The 20,822-nt window shown below is 53.2% G+C and overlaps 1 protein-coding gene across 1 annotated transcript in view; it reads left to right on the top strand.

The window, feature by feature from the left end:
* The first annotated feature begins 318 nt into the window (after positions 1 to 318).
* The window catches only part of DISP3 (dispatched RND transporter family member 3), a 48,568-nt gene continuing 28,064 nt past the window's right edge, over positions 319 to 20,822 (top strand). Inside the window, exons 1-2 of the mRNA XM_031464054.2 lie at positions 319 to 610; positions 18,948 to 20,049. Of these exons, the coding sequence (XP_031319914.2) occupies positions 18,951 to 20,049 (1,099 nt within the window). The 5' untranslated portion in view covers positions 319 to 610; positions 18,948 to 18,950. The remainder of the gene's footprint in view (positions 611 to 18,947; positions 20,050 to 20,822) is intronic.

Below are 20,822 nucleotides of genomic sequence, written 5' to 3'. Positions count from 1 at the left end.
TGGGAACCTAGGGAAGTGGGGCGCGGGGCAGGAGGCCCGGTCAGGGCAGTTTGCAGAGGCGGGAATTTACCCCTAGTGGTCGCTGCGCGGCTCGCAGCCCCCGCCCGTTGGCTTTGGGAGCCCGGCTGTACCACATCCCGGCTCCCGCAGGGGGAGCGACGGCCACGGCGGCGCCTGGCGGCGGGCTTCGGAGACAGCAGTGCGCCGCGGAGCGCAGCCTCTCGCAGGCTGCTAACGCAAGGCCCCGCGGCGCGGAGGCCAGCGGCGCCAGGCGAGGGGGGAGGTGCGGCTCCAGAGCCTTCCCCGCACACCCCTACGCCCCGTGGTAGGAGCCCGGACCCAAACAAAGGCGGGCGGCGAATAAAAGGCGGCCGCGGCGCCGAATGCTCTGGGTGGCACGCTGGGGACTAGAATACGCATCAGGCGGTGAGCGATCAGTGCGCTCTGGAGCGGAGCGGGGAACCCCGGCCTCCTGCAGCTCTGAAGAGCATTTCCCTGCTTCTCCCGCGAGGAGACAAGTCCACACGGCAGAGTAGCCTGTTCCCTCGGCCCCTCCGACGTGCCTCCCTCCTGTGCCAGCGGCTCGGGGGGCTCAGCTTAGCCAGCCGAGGTGAGTGCGACGGCCGCTGGGCGCCATCCGGGTCGGGACTGGGGGATGCATTGCTCGGAGGAGGGGGGGCAAGCCCTTTGCACCGCCCTCACCCCGGCCTGCGCGGGGCTCTATGTGAAGTTCTTCCGCTGTTCAGCCAGCCTGGGATGCGGGCCTTGGACCCCTCGGGAAAGCGGGCTGATTGGGGGCAGAGCCCAGAGCTAGCCCCTGCAGCCGAGCTCCAGCTCCGCACCAACTCCCCGCGGGGCCTGAGCAGCCTCGGTCTGCACCGACCAGTTTGATGTCCACAAACGGCGAGGCTTCCGACCTCTAGCCCCCTGCTAGTCCCCGCGGGTGGATGACTGATTCCGTAAAAGTTGAGCGTCAGTCTGAAGCCGCCCGGGATCAGGCTTTCGCCCGGGCTAGAGCACAGGGAGGGGACTGGAAAAGGTTAAGGACCTCCTCTCCATTCACTCTCTACCTTAGCGCACTCGTGCTCTTGGCGGGATATTTCCCAAGTCCTAGGACCCAATTAACCTGACAGCTGGTCCAGCCGGTGCGCAGGAGCTCTGGGGCAGACCAGGCGGGCGGTGGAAGCTGCGCCCTGCCGAGAACTCTAGTGAGGGTGGAGGTGGGGTGGGCAGCCGGGCAGTGGTGGCCCTGAGGGTCTGGGGAAGAATCTGGGCGCGAGTGGCACCGACTCCTGTGAGCCAACCTCGCCGCTGGGAGAACTTTTCCAAACTCCCTGGGGGCTAAAAAGGCGCCTCCGAGGAGATGTCCTTTCCTCAGCCCGTCTGCTCCACAGCTGGACCGAGCTTCTCGAGGTTCCTCCTGAGACTGGGCGCCGGTTCCCGCCCAACCATGACAGGGGCTAGTACCGCGGACAGCGCCTCGAGGCGGCCTTGGCGACTCAACCCCCGAGCGCGCCCACGGACCGAGGCACACACAGACCCACATTCCATGCGCACACTCACACCGCAAAACACAGACCGGCAAACAAGCCCCACACAGATTCACAGTCCACTCACGCAATATACAACCACCCACATTCCACACCATCCGTACCCAGAGGGAAGATCCACGCGCACGTGGACAAACACACATCTACCCACAAGCACCAGCAAGCCGGGCAGTATCTTCACTGCTGTCTCCGGACATCTGACTAAGCCTCAGGCTCCACAGCTCACCTCTTGGTGCTCACAGGGATGCCCAGTGACTCACAGAGTCGCTCAGGCTCTCTTGCGCAGACTCAGGCCCCACGCTCACGCACACACATTCTTTGGGGGAAGCATCGGGCCACCAAGCAAACCCTCCCCCTACCCCAATGCAGACTTCGTCAGGAACCAGGGGATCTGCCAAATGGAGGGAGTAGCCTGGCCCAGTAGAAGCTGTGAGCAGAAGCCCAGCCTTACAGAATCTTGGTATTAGGCTCAGAGTCCATTTTGACCTCAGCTCACCACCCTCATGCTTACTCCCTCTCCTTACTACAGACAAATCTCCTACAGCCAAGGTCCACACCCATGTCTCTGCATCATCCTTTGCTTGCACTTTCTGTCTCTTTGTTTCCCTGCTGTGTTCCCCTCCCCCATGTTTATCTCCCCCCATCCCCTTTGTCTTTCCCAGTTCCTCTTTCCCAGCTGCCTTCACTCTCTCCCCAAGTTTCCTGCAGCCTGGGTCTAATCCAGTTGGTCTTTGCATCAGTGCAGGAATAGCTGACCCTTAAGGGAAGCTGACTCCCAGCAGACTCCAAGCTCCCATACCTCTCTCTATTTAAGTCTGGTCCCCCTCACCATGGGGAGCTTCTGCCCCCTCCCCGGGAAAATCTCCAGAGCCAGATGCCCCAGATCCTTCACAGTCTCTCCAAGGGCCCAAGATTCTTCAGTCCTGGAATTTCAGCAAGCCCCCATCCCCTGGGGATTTTGAAGGATTTGTTACCCATGCCCTTCAACGCCTCTCCTGCTACTGCCCTTAAAATCCAGAGACCAGGTTGAAAGAGGAAAAGTCACAGAGTGATGTGGTGGGAGGAGCACTGGAGTGGAAGTGGGGGGACCCGGGTCCTATCTTAGCTCAGCCACAGACTCCCTAATTGTCTTCTCTGAGCTTTGGGCTCCCCCATCTACACAAGGACAGGACTGGTTGAGGTGACTTTCAAGGGTCCCTGTTTGGTCCTAATAATTTAAGATACTGACTTTCCCCAGAGTCTCTTGAGTGTGGGTGGGGTTGAAAATTGTAATTCAACCCCCAGAGCTTATGGTATCCCTTCCTCAGAGCACTCATCCCTGGTAAAGCCATCCTGTCCCCTGAGTGATGATGTTCAGATGATTTCCTTTATAAGACCAGAGATGTCAAGTAATTTTCTTGAGGTCACACCACTGAAGTGCCATCTCCATTGGGGCAGGCACTGATTCTGTCAGTAAATCCTCTGCATGAACCACTGGTTCTGCTGGTGAATAAATGAATGAACGAATGAATGGATGAATGAATAGATGAATCCAGACTAAAACCTGGGTCTCTTGATCCTCAGAATCTGGGAATTACGGTTTAAGCCTGTTTTTTTCTGATAGTTTAGGCTTGTTTCCCTTGTCTCTTTATTTCCCCTTCCATTAGCCTGCTCATTCAAAGGCAGAAGGAGTTCTCTGAGTTAAGACCCTTCCTCCCTTAAGGCAGACTCTGGGCTGGTTGTAAATGACCACTGAGAAGGGACTAGCTTTAGCTTTAGCCCGGCCTGGTGGGTAAAGGTTTGGTAATCAGCTCCAAGTCCTTAAGACTCTACCATGTAGGCTGTCCATGGGCAACTGCCCAGGATCCGAGAATAGGAAGGAAGATCATCATCGCTACCATTTGGCTGAGCAACCACTTCTCACAGCCCCATGAGCTGGGTACTGCAAAAATCACCTTTACAGATGAGCAAAGCAAGATTCTGAAGGATGAGATGGTTCCCCTAAGGGCAATCAACCAGCCCACTGTCAGTCATAAAAATAGGCACCCCAGAATGGTGGTGGCAGTGGTTGATAATAACATTAGAGGTGTTGATAATGGTTCTAGCATTGTTGTGATTGGAAACTCAGTGAGACTGGCCTCTTTGGTTCCCTTCCTCCTCTTTGAAATGATTTTCTACCTGAACCTCTTATACTCTTCCCCCACCCAAATATGGAGAAACTGAGGGCTGGGACAGTGAGGCAGGTGTGTCTGATCATCTGTCACTTATAGCTGAGGAAGAGGGCATGTCAATTGAAATTCTCCTCCTCCTGCCTCCCTCCTCCTCCTGCCTCCCTCCTCCTCCCCTGAGCATGTATCCTGCCAGAGGAGCCAGAGCAGTGTCAAAGTCTGTCAAAACACCCTTCCAAGCTGGGTTCCAAACGCAAAGCCCAGGGAAAATAAATAAAGAGGGCAGTGTTGGCCTGAAATAGAAGCATGCACCAACTCACAAACATGCATGTTTTCCAAAAGTTGCATTTCACGGGCAGACAGTGTGGCTCACGCTCCAGCTGCTTGACAAAGGCTGGAGGCATGGCTGCTGCCAGGACTGGTCCAGGGAAGGTGGCAGAACCTCCCTTAGTGAGCTCACTCCCTGCCTGGCCATGGGAGACCAGACGGCCGCTCCTGCTCCTCACCAGCTGGAAGGTACAGGGGTGGGAGGACTGCGATTAATGTGTCTGTGTGGTAGTCAGAGCTCTTTGGAAGTGGGCATCAGAAAAGGCTGATGGCCTTGGTTCCTCTGCCTCACAGTGGGAGTGGCTGGCTTGTAATGACAATCCTGATCATAATAGCCGCCATTTGTTGAGTACCTACTACGTGCCACGTACTAAGCATTTACACGTGCTGTCTCACTTAACCTCGCAGCCATCTCATGGCATATGGAGTGTTATCCCCCTTTAATATATGGTGAAGCCGAGCTTCAGGGAAGTAAAGAGGCTTGCCCAAGTCCACGCAGCTAAAAGAGGCGAAGTTAGGATCAGATCTTGATCTGAATGAAGCAAGAGCCCCTGTTTTGTCTAGTACTCTGCATTGTTTCTCTTATTCATTTATTCATTCATTCAATACACATTTTTTTGTCAAGAAACCCCCTTATGTGATGATTTTCAAAAGAATGTGAATTCCTTTGCTAGCTGGGCCAGAGGTGAAGGGCAGTACCGTCACCTGTGTTTAGCTCTGGTCACCCCAGGATTGATACCTGAGGCTTCGGAGCTGGGGCTGGGGCTGGATGCTTTACCTTTGCATCTTGGGCTCTGTCCCAACCACGAGAGCCCAGCTCTGTCTGTCTCGGGGGATGGGCTCTGGTGGGATCCCCACTGTGAGGCTCGGACCATGAGAGACAATTTAATTTCATAAGAGGTCAGGACTGCAAGAGGCCTCTGCAGATGGGGAAGTTACTTCAGAGATGGCAATGAGTTGCCAGCATCACACAGCATGTTGGTAGCAGAGCCTGAATCTCAGACTCCCAGGCTGGCATGCTACATGGCTAGGCTACCCTCCTTGAGTGTGTGGGAAGCATCCAAATGGCTCCACTGAAGGGGGTGGAACAGATGCAGGCAGTAAGCGTAACACTTCTCATCCAAGAACTGGGGTGAAATGCAGCTGGTTTTCACTGCCAAGTCCTCTCCTCCACACCCCCTGCCTGACTGCACCCTCTGCCCCCTCTGCTGATCTGTCCTAGGTCTCCCAATCATCACTGTGAACAACACTAGCAAATATGAAACATTCTCCATGTGCCAGGCACTGTGCTAAAAGCTGTACGTACACTGATTAACTTAAGCCCCACAACAAGCCTGGAATTAGGTGCGTTTATTCCACTTCACAATTGAAAGACCTGAGCTGGAAAGGTTGATTTACTTGCCAAGGCCGCGCAGCTAGTAAGGAGGCAGGTGGAGCCCTGCTGAACCCCTACTTGCAGGTTTACTCTGGGGTTGAGGTGGGAGGTTTGGAACCAAAGCCAAGGGGAAGGAGGAGCTAATGGGCAGCAGTAGGCTATTTATATTAAACCTCCAGGCCTCGTCATGCTTGCTGGCACTGATGCCAGCAGAAGCTGAGCCCCTGCCAAAACCTGGAAGTAAGAAGCCCAGTGCGGAGTCCTGGGACCAACCTCCGCCGAACATTGGCCAAGATCAGGGTCTGGTATATTTCCCCCCGAGCTTGGGAAAGAACCTGCCAGGCATGCGGGACCCCTGGATAAGCCCTTAGTTCTGGCATCCTGCTTTCTCTTTGTTCCTCCCTCTGAGGGAACCAGACTGGGAACCTGGGCAATTTAGAAAGGGCCGTTGGGTAGAAGTTTAGGGTCTTGCTGTATCAGTGAGCTTGACCATTGGGAATAAGGAGGTATGTAGGGACGATGGGAAGGACTGGCTTGGATTTAGATGCCAGCAGGTACCATCCAGGTCCCTTAGAGGGGCTGATCCTTGGAACTAGGGAAAGAAGTCCTGGGAGGCAATGTCCAGAGGCTGAAACCTCCTCTACCAGAAAAAAGATTTCTCCTTAATCCCCCATCCCACAAGCATCTGCCTGAACAGCCACACTGTGTGCCCCACTGCATGCAGAAGTGGAAAAGCCTTGGCCTCTGTCCTTGTAGATTCCACCAGAGTCTCTCTTCCCTGCCCCAGCACCTCCTGCCTGGACCAGAGGCAATGGATGATAAGCGATAGCTCACCCAGGCCCCCCCTCCCAGAAGTAGGAGAGGGACCCAGGTGTCTCTGGGGGCTCAGAGAACATGATCCCGGCAAGTGGTCATTCCGTGGTGAGGAGGAAGTTTCCTGTGGGTGGTGCCTGTGGAACACCTGGGTGCCCTCCCCAGCTTGATGTCTTGGTGGGAGAGGGGTGTGGTGGGAAGGCTCATCCCCGCCCAGCCATCTGCCCGAGGCACCCAACACACCTACTGGCACCTGGACAATGCGTCCTTTGCCAAATCTTGTTAATAGAGGAGATATGACTGCCAGCTGGAAGCCACTCTTGCCATGAAGGAGAGTGTGATGATCTTCTTGTCTCGGGGAGAGGCAGCTTAAATGGGTCTTGGAACAGTTGTGGCAACCTGGTGTTCCTGGGGCATTTGGGATGTTTGTGTTTCACCCCACCCCCCCACTGGTATTGGCCTTTGCACTGTCCTGGGGGATTTCTTAGCCAGGAGAGTTCCACAGGGCGATCACCCCAATGATAACCATCACGATAATTATGACCAACATATTTTTGCCTGTTTACTACCTGCCAGGCTCTGGGCTTAAGAGCTTTAGAGGTATTATCTCATTGCATCCTCATGCCTGCTGTATGAGACAACTACCATTATTATTCCTTTTAAGGATGAGAAATGTGAAGCACAGAGAGACTAAGCAGTATTCCAGTAAGCCACGGAGATAGGACTCAAAGCCCGGCAAGGGTGGAGGCGGGGCCACCAGCACAACCATCACCATGATTGGGGCCCATGCTTTGGCCTTTATATTAACTTGATTTGGGTCTTTACAGACGAGTATGATTGAAATCAAACAACCTTTTGGATCCTTCAGTAATCTGGATAATTTGTACACATGGGCTCAGGCTGTGTCCTGGTTGACAGGGTGATGTGGATTGGCCTTTTGCTTCTTGAATACCAAGCCACCCAACAAGATCACTTTTCAGCTATCCAGATGTGGGCAACATCTGGCTGGCAGGCAGGGCTTTTCTGGTTTTCATCCAGAAGTTTCCCTTTCTCACTCCATTTAATACAGCTGGGACTTGCATCCCTCCGGACATAATCATATGTGTGAACTTTCTGGTTGAGAAGTATCTGCTGGTTTTGAAAACTCCTTCCCTTCTCCAACCAGAGAAGCTGGAAGGAGGCTGGTTGATGAAGGGTATGGCAAGCTAGTAGTTGCTGTATGTTCCCTGCAAGCGTTCCTGACTTTGTGACCCGGTCTTCCAGAGGCTTTGAGTGGATGGTCCCAGAATAAGACAGTCGGTAATCTGTGATGAACAGGGGCACGTCAGTCAAAGGGCGCTCTTGCGCATTAATGAGCGTGAGAATAGATCCGGGGTGGGAATGTTCATGGAGCCTTCGGGAGGAAAGGAGTTCAAGACATCACAAAGTTAAGATAATGTGGATTTAATAGAAAGTCCTTATTTTCTATAGCAAGCACCAGCAAGTTAATGAATTAAGATGATGAATGAAGGAATGAGTAAATGAATGTGTAAATGTAGAATTGGTGAATGCAGCTGATGGACTTTGACAGCCAGAGCCTGGGTTTGGCAGGACCTGACCCCAAGTACTGACAAAGTGAAGAATTCTGTTCTTGTCCCCTGGCACACCCTTCACTTCAGGGTCAGGGACCCTGCCTTTTCGCTGCATACTTTACCCTCACCCTGTTCTGCAGGACCCTCTGGTCACTGGGCTCCTCTGGCTCCTCGCCATTGCGGGGGCCAGAACCCAGAAGACTGCAAAGCTGATGGAGGCTGCAGCCCCAGCACCCTGAAAAATCTGCAGTCCTCTTCACCTTCCCAGCTGCTCCCCTAGTCCTAAGCCACTCCATCTTCTCTGTTATCACACTTCTGTGTCCTGATCCTTTGAGGACTCCAAATGACAGAACTGGGAAGTACCTGAAAGCTCAGTGAGTCCAGCTCTCCCATTTGACAGAAGGGCAAACTGAGGCCCAGGGAGGAAGAAAGGCCACAAGCAAATAGGAGACAGAACCCCACTATTGTGGGAGGATTTGGAGAGAGATCCTACGAAACTTCAGCTAACACTGCATCACTGAGCAGGGAAGGGGTGGGACAGAAAGGGTCTGAGATTCTTAAGCCCAGGTAGCTTCACTGGGTCTTTCTTGGCCTCTGGGGCCAGGAGCAGCAGTTCTGAGTTTCTGGGGTCCTGAATCTCCCAAGCATTTTCTGGGAAAGGTAGCAGAGCTGGGAAGGGGTGGGTGTTACTTGGAGGTCTGCCCTGCATCTTGGGCCCATTGCTCCAGCAGAGCAGCTCCGACACTCAGCTCCTGTCTCTGTAGGCAGCTGCACCATCATGCAGGGCGGGCTGAAGCTGAGGGCCAGTGTCAGACTCTCCACCTTGTCAGAGGACCTCTGTGCTGGCCCCAGGCATGGAGGGGTACTGAGTGCACCTTCTGGACTGACCTCTCTCTCCCCATAATATGTACCTGAGCTGTCAATCAGCAGGGTAGTCAGGAAGCCCTTCCCCAGGGCCACTGGTCTGTTCAGACACGGAAAGTGCATTTCCACCTGGACACCCAAGATGATGAAGCTGGATGTCAGTCCCTGATGCTTCTTCTCTCCTCCCTTCCTTGCAGCCAGGGTTGTGCCAAGACTGCGGCCAGAATGACTTCTGGGGGCAGCCCCTGGGGTCAGAGTGGGAGCAACATGTGCAGACGCCAGTGGGGATTAGGAAGGCTGACTCCAGAACTCCAAGAATTTTCCAACGTGTGAGACTCAAAGAAAATCTAATACAGTGAGATGAGTACTGAGCTTATCAGAATTTAGATTCAAATAAATCCTTTTACTTCTTTTAGCCTCAGTTTTCTTGTTTGCAAATTGGAAATAATTCCCAAGACTAGAAAACCTGTATGAAAATGGTCTTCAGGCTGTAAGCTGCTACAGAGATGCAGTATCATGCAATCCCCCAGGACGAGAGAATCAAGGACAGGATTGAGGCCCTGGCTTGGGGACACAAGGGCCTGAGCAGCCGCCAGCATCTCCTTGCTGTGCTTCTTTCCTTCCACAAGCCCAGGTGGCAGGGGCTGGGGGAGCCCCAAGTTCTAAGGCTTCTCACTTTCTATCCAGATAGTAGGGCTGGGTGCACAGCCCCATCCTAGGGCTCCAACCCAAACCAGTTGTGGTGGGTTCAGTTCCTTGCATGGTCTGCTTTTAGCTTCCAATTTACCCTCAAGCTTCTCTTTTGTGGTATGGGACCAAGAAGAGTCTTGCAATGTCCCCAGACCCACGGCTGTGGTCTGGGTGTGCCGGGGGGGAAGGAGGAATAACTGTCTCGGGAGCTTTCCCCAGATCTAAGAACTGGCAGGTGCCCACCTGCTGCGTCCCATCGAAGCTGACGGCGCCCGGCCAGCACACACTATTTGGCTGTTGCTGCTTCTTGGCTTGATGTTACATCAGGACCCACCCTGTGTTCCCCCTCCCCCACCCAGTTACACAACAGCTTCTGAATGGGATGAAGGGGAGCCCTTTCCCCTTCCTCTGCCTCCCCATCTTGGGCAGCAGCTGAGAATCAGAGGTGGGGAGTTTAGAGAGCATCTCCCCCCACCCACCACCTGAGGGATGGGGGACCACCATCCAGCGGTGCTAAGTGACTTGTTCTGGGTAACACAACAGGCTGGTGGCAGAGCAGGTCCCCACTCCCAGCCTCCAGGGCCACTTCTGCCCCAGGCCCCCATCCCCTGCTAATGCCTCCTCTGTCCCTGAGCTTGAGCTCAAAGGAAGAGCTGGCTGGAGCCAGAGCGGAGATGCAGGGGGAATTGTTTTACATATTTGTTAATCGGGTCTCAGAGAGAGAAGGGCCCTGAGCTCATCAGCCAGAAAGGAATCCAATTTGGCTTTTATGGCCATTGTTATTGGTCATATTTTGTGGGGATGTTTTTCATTTTTTTATTAATCTAGCAGTCTGGGGGCTGGGGAGCTGACTGGATGCTTGGCCCAGCAGGCCCTCCTGCTCCCACAGAATTCTAGGCAGCAGCCAGGATTTGGGACTGGGGATGGGGGAGAGGTGGTGCGAGGGGGTGGCCTGGACAGGTTGACCAAGGCACGCACTGAGGGTTTTCAGGATGTTTCTGATCCTTGGGTGAGGGGGCCTGGCTGTATTTCACGGGTTCTGTAAGTATTGCTGGTTTTATTAAGCTTTTATTATCTTTTCCTCAGAGATGCAAGAATTCTTGGTGGGCAGGCCTGATGGGTCTAGGCCATGAGGCCTGAGTTGTGCAGGTAGAATGGGGTGGGGAGTGAGGCGGGGACAAGAGTGGGTCGGTGGGTGGAATCCCTTTTGGCAGTGGAGCAAAGTGGCCGAAAGGAGGGGCTCTGAGTCCGGTCTGCAGAGGCTCAGATCCCAGCCCCACTCCTGCGAGCTGCCTTGTGGCGCTGAGGCTGGATCAGACTGGCACAAGCAAGTAAATCACCCAGGGCCGGGCACACAGCAGTGCCCTTGCATGGGGCCTGGCAGGGAGTAAGCCACTGGCCGTCTGTTTTCTTTCCCAGCCTGGCCCCGCCCCCACCAGGAAGAGTGGGTTGGCAGATCTGGGCAGCCTGTGTGTGCTCCTTCTCTGGACGTAAAATCCTGTTCCTGGTCCAGATGCCATCATTTCTTCCCTCCTCATGGCTGGAGGAAGAGGCGCTTTGAGGAGTGAGCCCCGGCCAGAGGCCCAGGAACCAGAGTCTGTCCTCAGAGCCAAGGAGTAGGACAAGCCTGAGGAGAGGCTAGCGCGGGCTCCAGCAGGGGGAGCCCCCAAAGGCAAGGTCACCTGCTGGAAGAAGCTACTGGGAACTGGGGAGGGTGGCCAGGGCATCAGAGTCTTTCAAAGACTAGTCCTGGACCACCTGCCAAAGAACCACCTGGAGAGGTGGTGTAAATACAGGTTCCTGGGCTCCTGATTGACTGAATCTAGTGTCTGGCTCAGGAGTTTGTATTTTAACAAGTGCACCCAGTGACTGATCTGTGTTGAAGTCTGAGGGCCGAGGTAGCGGAGAATGAAGAGTCAGCTCCAGCCGACTTGCAGACCTGCCCACAAGCGAGGGCCGGGTTTGGGGCTCTTCCCAACTTTGAAGCCCATCATGACCATACCAGCTGCTGTGACTCAGCAAGCAGGGTGTCACCACCCCATTTTAGAGGCGAGGAAACTGAGACTTGCCCAAGACACCCAGCTAGTGGCAGAACCAGTGTTCAAACCCAGGTCTGTCACTCTTTCTCCCTGAACATCAGGCTCTTGGTACCTGATTTCCCTCTTGGTGTTGGGGGACCAGTTCTATTCCACTGAGCCCACCAGAGAGAGAACACGTGGAATGGGGGAAATTTAGGCTGTCATGACCATTAATATTGGGTTCCTCTGGCGCTGGCTGGGACGTTTCCCCAGGTGATATATTGATGAGAGCAAAGCTTGTTTGCTTGATATATATTGAGCTGTGGGCTTATGAGTCAGTGCCCAGTTTCCTCACCAGCTGTCAGCCTGGGGAAGCCAGCCGTCCTTCATGGGCTCCATCTCCACAGCCTGCCCCTCTCTGAGAAATGAGGGGCAGGGACAGGCTCACCACAGAGCCCTCGCCCAGCTGCCTTTCCCCTCCCAACCCATCTAGGCTCCCAATAAATAAGCCCAGATTTCCTTTGCAAGGGGGAGGTGGTCATGTATATCCATCTGAATATCCTGCCCCCTGCTGGCAAATTTAGCCAGCAAGAGTGGTATTTTTAGTGGGTAGGAGGTCTGATGGTGCAAATCTATGGATTTGGAGGGCATTCCCTGAATTGCCATTTTCATTTGAGATTCTGGATAGGACTTGGGGCTTCTTGAGAGAAGTCTCCAGAAGGGTCCTAGGATCTAGCTGCCAGGATGGGGCTCCCTGCTTCACTTGCACTTTCCCTCTGGGGAAATTCTATTAGTGAGGGTTCTCCTAAACAGAATGAATAGGATGTAGATTATGTAGGTAGGTAGGTAGGTAGGTAGGTAGATAGATAGATAGATAGATAGATAGATAGATAGATAGATAAAGATAGATAGAGGCACTGAGAAGTTGAGGCATCTCAAGGTCTGCAGTTGGTAAGCTGGGACCCAGGAGAGACGATGATGTAAATTTCTGTCTAAAAGCCAGCAGGCTCGAGACCCAGGAAGAGCCGCTGTTTCAGTCTGAATCTGAAGGCTGGAAAAGACCAATGTTCCAGTTCAGGCAGTGAGCAGAAAGTGTTCCCTCTCACTCAGCCTTTTTATTCCATTCAGATCTTCAACTAATTGAATGAGGCCACTCACATTCAGGAGGGCCATCTGCTTTCCTCAGACTGTACCTCCAGAATCACGTTTGGTCAAATGTCTGGGCCTCCCATGGCCCAGGCAAACTGACACATAAAATCAACCATCACACCTATGTTTCCCTTGAAGGGAAGGCCAGGTTTGTGAGACTGGTGGAGACTTCTTTGCATCATGCCCCGAGCTACTGCCTACTGAAAGCAGAACTGCTGAGACCTGAGTGATTTCAGGTCTTATGGGGATACTGCAGGCTTGCTATAGGGCAGTGGGCTTCTTCAGTGAGTACTGACACCTCGGCTCTCAAGGAACTCAAGGGCTGCTTAGAATGGCAAGAAGAGTGTGGGCTTCTGGATTGGTAGACCTGAGGTTCAAATGCTAGCTCCACCCCTTATTAGCTGTGTGACCACAAGGGAGCCACTTAACCTCTCTGACTGTTTATTACTCTGTAGAATGGGGATGCTTATAACGCCTCCCTTGCGGGGCTGATGAGAGTAGGAGAGAGGGTACTTGCACATAGTAGACGCTAATTATTATGTTACGATTATTTTCATGGGTGTCAGAGTTTCTGCATCAAGCCAGCTGGGCTTTTGGCTTCACCCCATCCGTGTGATTTTTAACCCAGTTTTACCACCATGTCTCCAATGTTTCTGCAGCCTCCCGGCCTGAGATGGAGTACCCAGCTCTGCGAGAAGAATTTGGAATTCTGGATGGCAGGCGCGTAGCTGGGGCATACAGAGGGTGGCCGACTCTCAGAAGACAGGGTATTAGGATTTAGGATAATGAAGTCTAGGAGGGACCGAGCCCTCCTCTTTCCTTTCCTCTCTTCTCCACCTCAGATGAGCTGAATCCACCAAAGAGGCAGATCATGACCAGGGAGTGGAGAAAGGTACAACGTCTCCACTCCTGCACGTCAGGAGGAAACGGAGTTGTTTGACTCAAAATATCTCATTTTGAACTTCTGCCCAAATCTCTCAGCCTAGGGTAGGAGAGTCAAAGACCCCAAGATGTTTCGAAGGACCAGAGCTGAACCAGGGAAGCAAAACACCCTGAGACAGGAAGAAAAAGCTGATGAGCTCCAATTGCCGTTAAATTATATATACATATACGTGTTTTAAGCCGAATCTGCATGGCTAATGTGATTTTTTGATTACATTTTAATAGTCTGCCTGGGATGGGGGAATGCAGAACGAGGAGTTCTGCCACCCTTTGTCAGAAGGAGGGAAGTCGTAAACAGGGCTACAGGCAGACTCTGGCATGGGGCCACATCCCCAGGAGCCATTCTGGAGAAGAGCAGGGCCCAGTGGGGGGCTTAGGGGGTGTCTTTGAGGCAACACCACCTCCCACCAAAGCCCGATTCTGTCTAGATGGGGAAGTCCATCTGGCTTGTGGCTTAAAGAATGCTTCTTTCCTAGACCTTAAAAATAGCTTCTTTATGTTGGCTCTTCGGGTCCACATGTCATCTTCCCCAAGCCTGGTTGTTCCCTGGGACTGCCAAAAACTGCCCCCAGAATCTGGTGATGGAGCAGACTCAGCACTCCTTTGAGCCAAGAGTCCTGGCTCTGCCATTGAAATATGACCTTGGGTAAGTCCCTTCTCTTTGCTGGGTTTAGTTTCTCTAGCTGTGAAATGAAGGAGTTGGACCAGGTGTGCTTTGATGCCCCTTCTGGGTCCAATGAGCCATGATCTACTTTATGCTCATTTTAAAGACCCCTCTCTCCATCTCAGGGTAACAGAAGATTCCACCCTCACTCAGCTGTTGGGCATTGGCCACCTCCCTCTCTCCCCAGGTCCTGCTTTCTAACCAGGATCTCTCCTGCTGCAACTTGAGCAATTCGCCTTGCTTCCTCTCCTTGGAGGACAGAACCCTCCGGCCTCCCTTGCTTCTTATAGAAACTCCTCTAAGAGTTGAAAGTTGTTAGCAAAATCTCTTCTACACACATATACACATGTCCTATTTTAAAATAACATTTATTTCTGATTCTAAAAATAAGGCTGTACCTGACCATTATAGAAAAAATTGGAAACAGACAAGTATAAAGAAGAAAATAAAAATCACCCATAATCCTCCCAGGCAGAGATAACCACTATTAATGAGTTTTTAAAAGTATTTATTTATTTATTGTTTGTTTGTTTGTTTGTTTTTGTTTTGGGGGTAATTAGATTTATTTATTTAATGATTTATTTTAATGGAGGTACTGGGGATTGAACGCAGGACCTAGTGCATGCTAAGCATGCACTGTACCATTGAGCTATACCCTCCTCCATTAATGTTTTTTTAATGCATATATATGCAGATTTTTTTCTGTTATAAAATTGGGATGATGCTACACATAGGCCCTTGGGTTGCCCCAAGCCTGGCCCTTGGAACTGAGCCAGGTTCTTTCTTAAAAGTCTCCCCAGAGCCTACTGTTCCCTTTTAGATGACTGCCCCCACTTGCTTTTCCCAAGAGGAGGGAGACCCTGTTCCATGGATGTGTGTCCATCTTCGTTCATGGGCTCCTGGGAGGCCCAGAGTTAAATTCTGACTATCTCTGAGTGTGTGCAGGTGACAGATGGAGAGGGAGGGGGAGAGCACATACGCCGGCCGTTAAGCAGGAGCACCTAATGGGAGATCACAGAGGCATGATCACAGTCCTATTTCGGGCTCTTTGTCTGAACCAGTGACAGGTATCGAAGAAGCCATCCTTATCTCCTTTCCACGGAGCAGCTGGAGCTCTTCACTAAGCTAATCAATTCCCATCATTTGAGAGAGAAAGGAAAACAAATTTGCTATTTGCTGCCCATCCTGGGGAGGGACCTGAGGAGGTGGTTGCCGAGGGAGGCATTGGTGTCAGACCCCACATGCCAGCCAGGCTGCCCTTGGTTTGGTGGAGTCTCTCAGACTGTATTCACCCTCCTTGGCCTGCAGAGCAGGGTTTCTCAGAAATTCTGGGGTTTTCACAGCTGGAGGGACCTCGGCTTTTGCCGTCCCACTGCCCCATGGGGGAGACAGGGCACCAAGAGGACACGGGACATGCCCAGCGCCACACAGAAAGTTGGAGGATGAGCCAGGCCTGGAGCCATGTCAGTCACCCACCAGTCTGGTGGGATTTTCCACGTGGCATCTTTTCTTTCCAGGAGGAGACCGGGAAGGTGGGCATGGAGGCTGGGGGGAGAGGGCGGGGCAGTAATAGACAAATAACTCAGCAGGGCCACTTCCTGCTCATCCATCTCATACTCCCCAAGATCCCCGCCAGCCGAGGCAGAAGAAACCATATTCTCTGCCCAACGCTTATACTGTTTGGTGTCTGACTACCCTCTGTCCAGGGGAAAGTTCTACCTAATATCTAACCAAGCTTATTCAGAGATTCCTTTTCCTTCTTTCATTTAACAAATATCTGCTAAGCACTGACCAGCCTCCCTCTCCCAGGGGTATTTTAGGCCATGGGAATGCAGCAGGGAACACAACAGCCAAGGCCCTGCTCCCTTGGAGTTCATGTCCACCGGGCTGTGGGGCTCTCATTGGGAGGCAGAATGGCTACGTTCAATTTTCTGGTCACTTAAATCTAGCAAGTGCTGTCTGCAGGGCAGGGCACGGACTCACACCTATGGGACAGGGTTCCATTGAAATTGTCCAGTTACCATTTCTATGGAACAAACTATCCCAAAGCTTAGTAATGTGTGACAACTGGTATATTATGTTCATGAGTTCTGTGGGCCAGGTTAAGGTACAGGAGAGGGTGGCTTAGCTTGACTCCACAGTACCTGGGCCTCAGCTGGGAAGACTTGAAGGCTGGGGGGCTGGAATCACTGGGGACATTTTCATTCACATGGTGGTTGATGCTGACTGTCAGCCAGGTTGTCAGCAGGAGCTCCTCCATGTGGTCTCTGTGTGGACTAGCTTGGGCTCCCTCACAGCATGGCAGCCGGATTCCAAGGCTGAGTGTCCCAAGTGAGCCAGGTGGAGGCTGCATCTCCCTTTTTATCTAGCCTCAGAAGGCACAGAGCACCACTCTGCTGTGGTCATAGCCCACCCAGGTTCAAGGAGAAGGAAGGCAGACATTACTTCTTGACGGGAGAAGTCTTAAAGTCACATCATGAGAAAAACATGTGAGATGCGAGATACTGTTGTGGCCATCTCTGGCAAATACAATGGGCCACATGGGCTTTTTAGGACTTCATAGCCTTTGGGGAGAAGCGGAGTGTACGAGAATAGTAGATGTCATTTCCCAAGCACTTAGACCTCCCAGGCACTGTGTATATCATCCAGCAATCTCTGTAGTGAGTACTGTTAGCCCTGTTTTACAGATGGAAAAACTGAGGCTCAGAAATGTCACACCGACCGCCCTAAGTCATACAGCTGGGTTTTGCATCCAAGTCCGTCTGCCTCCAAAACCACGGCTCTTGACACTCTGCTACACTGCCTCTCCCTCCCTAAGTAATTTTTACCCTCAAAGTGTGGTGAGAAGCTTAGACACGTAGCTGGGGGCAGGGACTGGGTTTCAGATCTGGGAAGGCTTGTTGGCAGAGGTGACACTTGAGCAAGGCCTTCAAAGATGTTTTAAACTTGGACACCTGGAGAAGGGAGTGGCATTCTTAGTGGAGTAGCATTGGGACAGAGGAGCCCCCAGGTCACCCAGGGAGTGCTGATGTGACTCAGAGCCTTTGACCCCCTCACACAGCAAAACTGTAAACTGTACCCTGGGCACGGCAGGCTGAGGCTGGGGGCCAGTGGATGGACTTAGTTTCCAGAAATACTGCAAAGGCAGCCCCTGCCCCTCTCCACCACATTACCATCAGCTTCCTCCTTCCGGAGCTGGGAGTGAGGTGAGGGTCCCACACACCCCCACCTCCATGTGCAGACTTGGGTTTGCCCTCTGGAGATGGGATGAGTCTGAGCTGCCTCTGGTTCACACCCATGAGCTTCTGCTAATACAAACTGGGCCTCAGAGCAGGTCCCCTCCACCAGCTCGTGTTAGGGCAACAGAAATGGGAACTTTAATTATTACCTCCATAGGAGTCTTGCATATTACAGGAGCAGCTCCTGTCCCTTCCTGGCCTCTCCCCCTTTCACGTCTTCCGCTCTTCTCCCTCCCACCCTTGGTCCCTCCTCACTCACTCTTCTGTTTCTCTATTTGCATCTGCGTCTCCAACTCCCGCCCCCTAATTCCACTCTCCTCTCCATCTCTCTCCTGTTTTCTTTCTCTGTCTCTCATCTTTCCCATGTCCTGTCTTTCTGTCTCTGTTTCCCTCCTTCCCCTCACCCTCTCTTCCGCACTTTCTTCGGGTTGACGGCAGCCCCCTATCTTCCCGGACAGACCATCTAATTGAAATGGAGCACTCTAGAGAATGTTAATAGGAAAGGCAGCATTAATTAGCCAGCGTTGGCATAATTAGCTTCCTCCTCTCACTGCCTGGCATCTAACTGGATAATGAGTCTCTCTCCGTCTAAACAGAGGGCAGGCAGGACAAGGGGACAGGCCACAACCGGGGATGCCGGAAAGCCTCCTGCCTTTGGGCCCCCTGCTGGAGCCTTCGGGCTGCCCTCTCCTGCCAGGCCCTCCTGCTGCTTGTACCCAAGTCTTGGGGAGACAGATGCCTGGCCCCTGCCTGTGCCCAAAGTTTTGTTGCCCCTGGAGCTGCATATTAAGTGGTCTGAGCCTGACAAACAGCGGCTGCAGCTGCAGAGTCCCAAAGAGGGGGTGGGGAGCTATTGAGAGTTCTTAAGAAGTGTGACAGGCATGGAGCCCTGGCACAGCCACATGGGCAATGGCTGAGCACATCACAGTCCCCAGAGGGAGAAAAAGAAATTTGTTCATGTGACAGATAATAACCAATATACTAAACAGACTGCAGAGTGCTTCCACCCTTGACCCTCCTCATAATCATGTGAGGCAGGAATGGTCACCGGTTTTGTAAACGAAGACTCTGAGGTTCAGAGAGGTTCACTGCCCTGCCAATGTTCACACTACCAGGACCCAGACCAGGGTCTGTCTGATTCTAAAGAGCATGTTCTTTCTCTTCTACCCTGATACTTTTAGAAGGTACTTTATAGTTGCTCATTATATAAAAGTGATTGCAGTGAAGTTACACCTCAGCTTGGAGTTCCAAAATCAGAGAATGTAACAAAAATTAGAAAATCATGCCCAGTCAAAATTCCCTTTAAACATCCCTTACACAGGGAGGAATAGCTCTTCTGTTTGCAGTTGGGCTGTGATTCCCCTTTTTCTGTGGCCTTGAAGGCCCCGATCTAGTTGGCAGAATGTGATGGGCAAAGAACAGGATTTTTCTTTCTGTTTTGAATTCAGTTGAGTTAAATGCGTACTTGATGCAATTCCACTGCAGGATTTGTCTCGGTTATGAGTGGGTAGGGGTTAGCACTCAGGGCTGGCGACTGCAACTACAGGGCACCATCCTCTCCTGCTTTGTAGCCTGCTGACCCTCTCCCTCTCCTGTAGGCTATGGACTCGGAGGATGACCCCTTGCTGCAGGATGTATGGCTAGAGGAGGAGCAGGAAGAGGAGGAGGAAGCCACGAGAGAGGCCTTCAGGAGGGCCCAGAAGCCGGGGCCTCAGGCTGGGGCAGGCGGACAGAGTTGCTGGCAGCGCTGGGCCTTGTCCTCCCGGCCCCCGGCCTCAGGCTTCTGGAGCACCCTGGGCTGGGCTTTCACCAATCCGTGCTGCGCGGGGCTGGTGCTCTTCCTGGGCTGCAGCATCCCCACGGCCTTGTCAGCCTTCATGTTCCTCTACTACCCGCCTCTGGACATTGATATCTCCTACAACGCCTTTGAGATCCGCAACCATGAGGCCTCTCAGCGTTTCGACGCCCTCACGCTGGCACTCAAGTCCCAGTTTGGGTCCTGGGGGCGCAACCGGCGTGACCTGGCCGACTTCACTTCTGAGACGCTCCAGCGCCTCATCTCAGAGCAATTGCAGCAGCTGCATCTAGGCAACCGCTCGCGGCCAGACGCCAGGGCCCGGCGCACTGTCCCGGCGGCCCCACAGCTCGGCCTAGGCTTGTCGTGGGACACCTCCACCGCCCGGAAGCCAGCAGCCAATCGGCGCGGGCGCCTTCGACGCGAGACCCCGCCCCTGGGGGGCCTGGCAGCCAACCAAAGTGAAGCCCCAACGAACCAGGGGACGGAAGATAATTGGGGGCACCAACCAGGCGCCCCGCCCCATATGGCGGCGGCGGCCAATCAGAGCCGTGCCCGCCGGGGCGCCTCGCGCTGGGACTACTCACGCTCCTATGTGAGCGCCAACACCCAGACGCACGCGCACTGGCGAATCGAGCTCATCTTCCTGGCGCGTGGCGACGCAGAGCGCAACATTTTCACGAGTGAGCGGCTGGTCACAATCCACGAAATTGAGCGCAAGATCATGGACCACCCGGGCTTCCGGGAGTTCTGCTGGAAGCCCCATGAAGTGCTCAAGGACCTGCCGCTCGGCTCTTACTCCTACTGCTCCCCGCCCAGCTCGCTCATGACCTACTTCTTCCCTACTGAGAGGGGTGGCAAGATTTACTATGATGGCATGGGCCAGGACCTGGCCGACATCCGGGGTGAGCACCCCTGGGTGTGGCTGGGGCAGGGCCTGTAGAGATCCGGTCTGAAGGAGGCTGAAGGCGGGGCTTGCAAGGGGTGGAGACTGAGGGTGGGTGGGATTTGTAAGGGGGCTTTAAGGAGGCTGGGGGCGGGACTTGGAGGTTGAGGAAAGGCTTGATTCTTGATTCAGTACTTTGCAGGCTTAGGAGGTTGGGGTTGTAATTGTCTGTGAGATGGAGTCGGGCTTGAGCTGAGTGCTGGGTGGACCTGGGGGCCATTCATTGAGGAATAGCAGGGAGCCGGGTTGGGTGTGAGATGGGATCTGAGGGAGGCAAGGAAGGAGGTTTGGGTGCATACCTGGATTGAGGGAGACTGGGAGTTATGCTGTGGCCAGGAAGGAGCAGGTAGATAACGCTTGGGGTGGGGCTTGGCATGAGGTTGGTTAGAGGGAAGTTGGGGTGTGGTTACAGAGAACTGGGCATCTGGAGAGAGGTTGGGGTTGAAGAAAGATCGAGATGGGTCAGTTTGAGGTTCATCAGAGATGGGACTTGAGAAAGGATGGAGTGGAGCCAGAGACTGGCTGTCGGGGGAGGTCTTGGGTGTGCCTTTTAAGGAGGATATGAGCAGGGTTCTAAGTGCATGAAGGCAGGACTGGAATGGGAAGGTGGAGTTACAGGACTGCAGAGATTGAGCCTTGGAATTAAGCGAGGTTCAAATTGAAATGAAGATGTAAACTTCGTGGGAGCTGCCTGAGCAAATCTGTGGGGCTGCTTCTCTTGGGCAGCTGTGA

This window comes from Camelus dromedarius, chromosome 14 (assembly GCF_036321535.1).
Source record: "Camelus dromedarius isolate mCamDro1 chromosome 14, mCamDro1.pat, whole genome shotgun sequence".
NCBI lineage: Eukaryota > Metazoa > Chordata > Mammalia > Artiodactyla > Camelidae > Camelus > Camelus dromedarius.
The sequence above is the reverse complement of the archived record's forward strand: the minus strand, read 5'-3'. Positions and strand labels throughout refer to the sequence as shown.